This window comes from Vespula pensylvanica, chromosome 1 (assembly GCF_014466175.1).
Source record: "Vespula pensylvanica isolate Volc-1 chromosome 1, ASM1446617v1, whole genome shotgun sequence".
NCBI lineage: Eukaryota > Metazoa > Arthropoda > Insecta > Hymenoptera > Vespidae > Vespula > Vespula pensylvanica.
In genome coordinates, this window is record NC_057685.1 from 1,845,085 (window position 1) to 1,852,584 (window position 7,500).

General features: G+C 29.5%; 1 protein-coding gene across 4 annotated transcripts in view; it reads right to left on the minus strand.

The window, feature by feature from the left end:
* Positions 1–2,353: 2,353 nt before the first annotated feature.
* The window catches only part of LOC122628163 (protein rhomboid), a 111,687-nt gene continuing 106,540 nt past the window's right edge, over positions 2,354–7,500 (minus strand). For all 4 annotated transcript variants that reach the window (XM_043810435.1, XM_043810346.1, XM_043810164.1 and 1 more), the window contains 3 exons: positions 5,199–5,369; positions 4,233–4,388; positions 2,354–3,004 (listed from right to left, as the gene is read on the minus strand). In XM_043810435.1, coding sequence (XP_043666370.1) covers positions 2,684–3,004; positions 4,233–4,388; positions 5,199–5,369 — 648 coding nt within the window. In that variant the 3' untranslated portion in view covers positions 2,354–2,683. The remainder of the gene's footprint in view (positions 3,005–4,232; positions 4,389–5,198; positions 5,370–7,500) is intronic.

Here is a 7,500-nt window from a genome sequence, read left to right on the forward strand (position 1 = left end):
CTTTTGTTTTTTTTGTGTTTATTTTTTTATTTATATAATGTATCTATATATATATATTTATATTTTATTTATATTTATTTATTTATTTATATATTAATTTGGCCCTATATGGCAATATACGTTACGTGGGAAAATGATTACTCGTAAGTTTATCGTAATAATATTGGCAGCGCTTTATAACGTGTAACGTATCGTGACGCGACGTGAGCATGTGACGTGACGTGAAGTGACGTGACATGACATGTGTGACGTCATTTTGCGAATATCCAAGATAAAAATAGAGTATCGACGAGAGATCATATTTTTTTTTTTTTTTTAATTTAATTTAACTTAATATAATATAATAATTTAATTTAATTTAATTTGATTCAATTTAATTTTATTTTGTTAACGCGTTGATTGTCGTACAAATCAATAAATATTCTGATAATTCAATATAAATAAATCTTTTGAATATTTTCATTCTTAATCGAATAATGAAAGATAATATATATATGTATATATATATATAATATATGAAGTTGTATATATATATATATATATATATATATATTTATATGGAAAATTCAATTGACAATCAACGAGTTAACGAATAATATAAAAAACTTTTTCGACATCGGTTGAAAAATTCTATTCATACTAATATCGATTTTTTTCGTTTTTTTTTCTTTCATTTTATTTATTTATTAATTTTTATTTATTTATTATTATTATTATTATTATTATTATTATTATTATTATTATTATTATTATTATTATTATCATTGTTATTATTTTCATTCAAACTTCCACGTCGAAGAGAGTCGATCGAACGAAAGAGAGAATTCGAATGTATTTGGAATCGATCGATCGATCGATATTATTCTTTTCTCGGTATAAATTTTTTCCCGATAAAAATTTCTACCTATATCTATCTCTTTCTTTCTCTCTTTCATTCTTCCGACGAGAGAGTAACGCGTTTTAATAACGCCATGAGAAAATCAAATTCGTTCTATTATATACCTATATATCCAGACACGCCTGAGAACATCGATGCAAAAACCTCGAGAAATACCTTTGATAAATTACGAAACGAGCCGTTATAAAACCGGAATTAATAACGTGAATCTTTTCCTCTTTGTCTTTCTCTCTCTCTCTCTCTCTCTCTTTCTTTTTTTCATTCTCTCTCTTTCTCTATGTTCTATCTATCGATATATTATTCTTAGGAGTCTAATATTTATCGATAATGTTCAAAAGGAGATACGAGAATACGCTCCTGTCTAAATCTCGAAAAATTTTTTTTTCTTTTTCTTCTTCTTCCTCTTCTTCTTCGAAATATCTTAAATTCATATTAGAAAAAAAAAAAGAAAAAAAAAAGAAAAAGAAAAAAGAAAAGAAATTGTAAGAAATGTTTTTAAGACGTTTTATAACAATGGACTCTCGAGCCCTATCGATTAACGACAATTAATTTAATTACTTTCCTCTGATTATATTTTTAATTTCATGTAATATAATTTCTTTCTTTTTCTTTAAATTATTATAATTATTATTATTATTATTATTATTATTATTATTATTATTATTATTATTATTATCATCATCATCATCGTCATTATTAATTTTTCGAGCAACGGAATATGGTATATGTACGTTCACACGAATGATAAAAATTTGTTTATGTTCGCGTAATACGTAACGCGAATATTTAAAATTCGACGAATCGAGTAGCAAACATGTCATATATATATATATATATATATATATATATATATATATATATAAAATTCTTTTTTTGTATTAATAGAATAAACTATGGCAGCGAAACTAGTGGAACGCGTAATAGAGTTTGAACGTGCATATCCGGTTCGATTTTTCACGAGGCAGTGGAACACGTAAAAAACGAAGAAGCGTGTATCGAAACGTCGCTCGTTGCTAGAATTCCTTTAAATTGATTATCTCTCTCTTTCTCTCTCTCTTTTTTTGTCTATTAACGTTCAATTTTCGCTCCGTTTATTCGATCTCTCGAAATAGTCCTCTCTTTCGTTTAGTAAAACGATAGCTTTGGATCTCGAGTTACATTGAATACAGAAGAAAACGTGGAGAATAGGAACTTCTAATGTCTTTCTAACAACAGGAGTTTCTTTAATGATCTAATCGATCGATTCTCGTTCCCTTCTATTTTCTCCTTCTCCTTTTTTTTTAATATATAATAATAATAATAATAATAATAATAATAATTACAACAATAATAATAATAACAGAAAAAATTGATAATAAAAAAAGAAAGAGAACGAGATCTCTCAAATTCTTTCCGATTGGAAAGTTTTAATTATTATTTAATTGGAAGGTTTAATTATTAAATGGAGAAAAAAAGTTTCTCGTCGGCCTTCTGTTCGGTCATTATAATCTCTTATTGGTTAACACGATTAAGAGTTTTTTTTTTTTTCTTATTTCTTCTTCTTCTTCTTCTTCTTCTTTTTTAACGCGACAGATGCGCGAGTAATATTACAATGATTATTATCGATCCGATGAGCGAATAACCATGACGATGAGATATTTCCTTTGCTATATATACATATACAGTATATATATATATAAGAAAAGAAAATCATAAATTTTACTCGAAGACACTGTCGGCGGCCTCGCGTATCTTGACGATTAGAAACGACCTCCTGCAGAGTTTTACGAGCATTTCTATCCTCTGTCAGGATGGTTTTCTAATTTGGGGTAATGCAATCAGATATATGTTTCCCAATATCGCGCCAACTATTAATAACATAATGCTAACGCCCGATATTAATCTAACGAATCTGACGAATCCTCGTCCTCGAGCATCCTTCTTGCTTTGTTTAGGGAAAACCGCAAGACCCAGAAGTGGTCCTGCCAATGCACCGGCTACGTGTGCAGCCCAACCAACCCTTCCGCAGCCTAATAAGGCTGGTATTGGTAATGATGCGACATCTGCCCCAGCGAGCAACAAAACAGCACCTAAACGCCATCTCGCGTAACGTAGCTCACCGTGACACTGAAACAATAAAAAGATGGCCGAGAGGGTGTAGAGGGGGTGGAATTACGTAAAGGAAAGATGGATATTATATATAAAAAAAAAAAAAAAAAAAAAGAGAGAAAGAAAGAAAGAAAAGAAAGAAAAATAGTTTCGATTAATTAACAGCTTCGATCGCGTTCTTTTTTCATTTTTATATGCGTGTTATTATCTGATTTTACTAATTGTAACCGATCATACGCGAATATCTTTCTAAAAATTAATTTCATATTTCATTTTTATTTTTTAAATAAATAAATATATATATATATATATATATATGAATTAATTATACTTCATCTCAGAATGAAAATTATTGCTTAGAGCGATCATTTTGTCCCGATCTTCCCTTAAATTTTATTTTATAAAAGAGAAAAAAAAAAGAAAAAAAAAAAAGAAAAAGAGATGTTATTCTTTTTTCGCAACGATCGTACGAATGCATTTATTATTAGTTTGTCGAACAAAATGTTTGGTTTTTATCATTGAGGTTTCTTCTATTTTTTTTTTTTTGTTCGTATGTTTGTTCGTTCACTTCGTATAATACCAGTTCTCGTCAGTAGAAGGAACTAGTTACGGACTCTGTCCAACTCGAGCTACACGTTGACTGTATTGTATTGTGCGAAATGTAAATCCATTTCACAATAGCCACGTTACAGTAACGCCTTTGTGACAAGCGTACTGGATTATACATCAGAGTTGTTTTCGCACAGTGTCACGTGACACAAATACGCTTTGTTTTCGTAATATAGCTGTAGGGTTAGAGTAGAAAACGAGTGAGTCTCTAAGGCCTAATCAAGAAGTTGTTATATCTATATATGTATATATGTATGTATGTATGTATGTATCTTTTTGTCACCGAGTATAAAATAATCTTATATTGTTAATACTATTGGCTTAAGTGATATTACAAACTCGTGTGAATAAGTACACACATACACACACACAATGAAAAAAAAAAAAATGAAAAAAAATTTATGGTTCTAAATTAAAATAATTAATAGAAAATTCGATGAAATATTAAAAGTATAAAATTTAAGGATTATTATTTGAACAGCGTTTAAATATATGAAATAATTCTCTATGTGTATGTATATATATATATATATATATATATATATATATGTTATATTTATATTATATTATATATGAATTATAATATCATCAAATATAACATATAATATAAATAGCTCACTAATATATATTAGCTCACCAAGTAAAGATGAGCAAGATGGCTGGTGAGCAATGCATATACTCCTGCCGAAGCTCCGACTAGATAAAGACTAGGTTGTAAAAGTGAAGCACCCAAAGCTCCGCATACACCACCACCTAAATAAATTGTTGCTACTCCCATTCTTCCTTGTTCAACCTGTACAACATATACAAATTGGCTAACGAATATAATAATAATATTAAAGATATTATTTGTAAATAATATTACTTATATATGCATGTAAATAATTTCGTTTTTGAATAAAAACTATTTTAACGAATGATTAATTAACAAAACCTTATCTTCCGTTCTACGAAGAAATTAAATTATATCACTCAATTAAATTCGAATCCTTACGAATATACAACAAAATTGTTTCTCATTAAAAAACAAACAAAAAAAATAAAACTAATGAACACAACGTGGTATTGTCTAATTCGTCGAATAACGATTCTAACAATATTACAGTATTATTTTCACGGCGATAAAACAGTATTATTTTCACTGACGTATAGAAATATCAGAATACGAGTAATTACGAATTAATTTTTATCGATAAAATATACGATAACGAAATTATACGATTACTATTTTTCTTTCTCCGAATAATTCCGTATCAATTTAAAATATATAAAGGTTATCCAAATTTCTCCACATATTTCTTATACGTAGATTTCTTCGATCAATTTAGAAATAAATTATAATATATTATATTATACGAAGTAAATATACTTTTCGTAGGATCAAAGGGGAGAATGTTTAACTAACAGGTAGATCGATGAAGTTTACAGTGAAAACGATATGCGTGTACATACGTATACAAACGTGTATGTATACATTTATACATACATATATACATTATATACACATACATACACAGACACACACAGACAGAGAGAGAGAGAGAGAGAGAGAGAGAGAGAGAGAGAGAGGACGCGAGGTTCGCAATTTAGTCGATTAGCTTACCTCGAGTGGAGTAGCCAGGACCAGCTGGATGAGCACGTTGAGCGCAAGGTGAAGCGCGTTGGAGTGTAGAAGCATGTACGAAGCGAACCTCCACCCTTGAACCCTTTGCCGAGGGTCATAGACCAACCATCTCCGCAACGTCGCCTCGTCTCCGAAGCAGTGGACGGTTATCTATCGTGACAGAAAACATCTCTTACGTTCATTTTCAAAATAAACATCTACAGTGACTATAATATATTTTAAAGTTGATTTATATATATATATATATATATATATATATATATATATATAATATGTATAATGGATGATCTGATATATGTATATATTATATATTATATTTTTTACGTAATACATTTCATAATATTATAATTTATATTTAATATAAATATAATATATATATATATATTTATACATAGCATAATTTATAATAATATAATTTTTTAATATTCATCGACATTATCATTTATTTCTTTTCCCTTTTTTTTTTTATGTTCTTTTTATGATCCTTTTTTCTTTATTCTTTTTTTTTTATTCTTAGATTTTCTGAAGTGATTATAAATTATCGTAGAGAACGTCTTCTAAATGAACGATGAAAACATAAAGAAGATCCAATCGATTTCCATTTCTCAATTATTATATACTTAGCATCAATTCATGGCTGGTAAATTATTCAAAGGAGTATCTGCTCGAAGCGTTGAAATAATTCTACTCTACGACGATTAATCTTATTTGATACTCGAAGAAAACTATCTTACCTCTCGCTTACTTACATCTTGGTTAAGATCGAGGAGGTTGTTGAAAAGTGAAGAAAACATAAAAGTAATAAAATAAAAATAAAAGAAAGAAAAAAATAAAACAACGAGGAGAGGAAAAAGAAAGAAAGAAGAAAAAAAAAAGAGAAGGGAAATTAAAATAAGAAAAAGAATAGAAAGATGGAAACGTTCGTGCTCGATCTTTGCAGTGATTATTTTTAATGCGATTTTCTTTTCAAAGAGACAGAGAGAGAGAGAGAGAGAGAGAGAGAGAGAGAGAGAGAGAGAGAGAGAGAGAGAGAGAGAGACAGTCAAACAAAAAGAGGATGAATTTCGATACAATTGGAAGGCGATCGTTGAAGTTCCAATTATATGGGGCTTTGCGCTCTTCAATTAACAGATCCAATTCAGTTAAGGGTATAGCGGTCGCATTAGGAAAGAGAGGGTGGTGAAAGGGTATAGACCACACTGCGGTTCGTCGAGTTTACATTTCCGTGTTATCGTTGTCTACGGTACGCAACTGTAAAACCGAGAGAGAAAAGGAAAAACGATAAGAAGCGAACCGAATTTTCTTTTTCGTCAAAGTCGAACGAACAAACATTTCCTCTTTTGTTAATTTGCTGTCCCTTTCTCTCTCTCGCTCTTGTTTGTGATTACAACGAAGGACAAACTAATTTCGATTAAATAAACATACCTGTGTATACGTGTGCGTAATTGATTTTGTTTTTAATTTCGGTTTCTCTTATATGTACGATAAAAGCGACAAACAACATGTAATTTATCATAGAAAATGGTCTGCAAAAAAATGCTATCTAAGGTTCATATTTGAACATCAGAAGATCAAGAAATTTATGATAGATGATAACGAAACGAGGGCTCAATTATGCTTTTATAAATAAATTAATATATTATGATTTGTTAAATATACATATATTAAAGTATCGGATAATAAATTATATTTGTAAAGATGAAAGATCAAAGTGAATAGCAGCGTACGAAATTGCGTATATAAAATTATTTAACGTTGATAATAACAAAGCCGAAGAGCGAACAATTCCTCCTTCCCCTACAAATGCTCGACGGGAACTAACCTACGCATCGATCTCTACCAATATTGATCGCGATCGAACCCCCCCTACTTGTTACTTGCGCAATAGCTACTGCGCAGCCTATCGGACTTTTACTCTCGCCATCTGTCGGATATTGTTCGTACTGTTTCAAATTAACTCCGGCATAATGAAAAAGATATTATAATACTTTTATTTCGATTAAATAGAAAAAAAAAGGAAACAAAATTATCTTTCCCTTTGAATAATTAAATATTTTTTTCTTTTTTATAGATCATTTTTAAGAGGATTTTCTTATCGTTTCGGTGTTACGAAAATTTATTTGAAAATAAAAAAAAGAAATAGGCAGAAAAACAATTTCAACGATAAAAACTCTGAAAATAAAAAGTCGAAGGAGCGGTGGACATGAAGCAATAATTCCACCGCTACCATAAGAACATGATATCCCAAGTGTGAATTTTGCGAAATAATGCTTTAACCGCG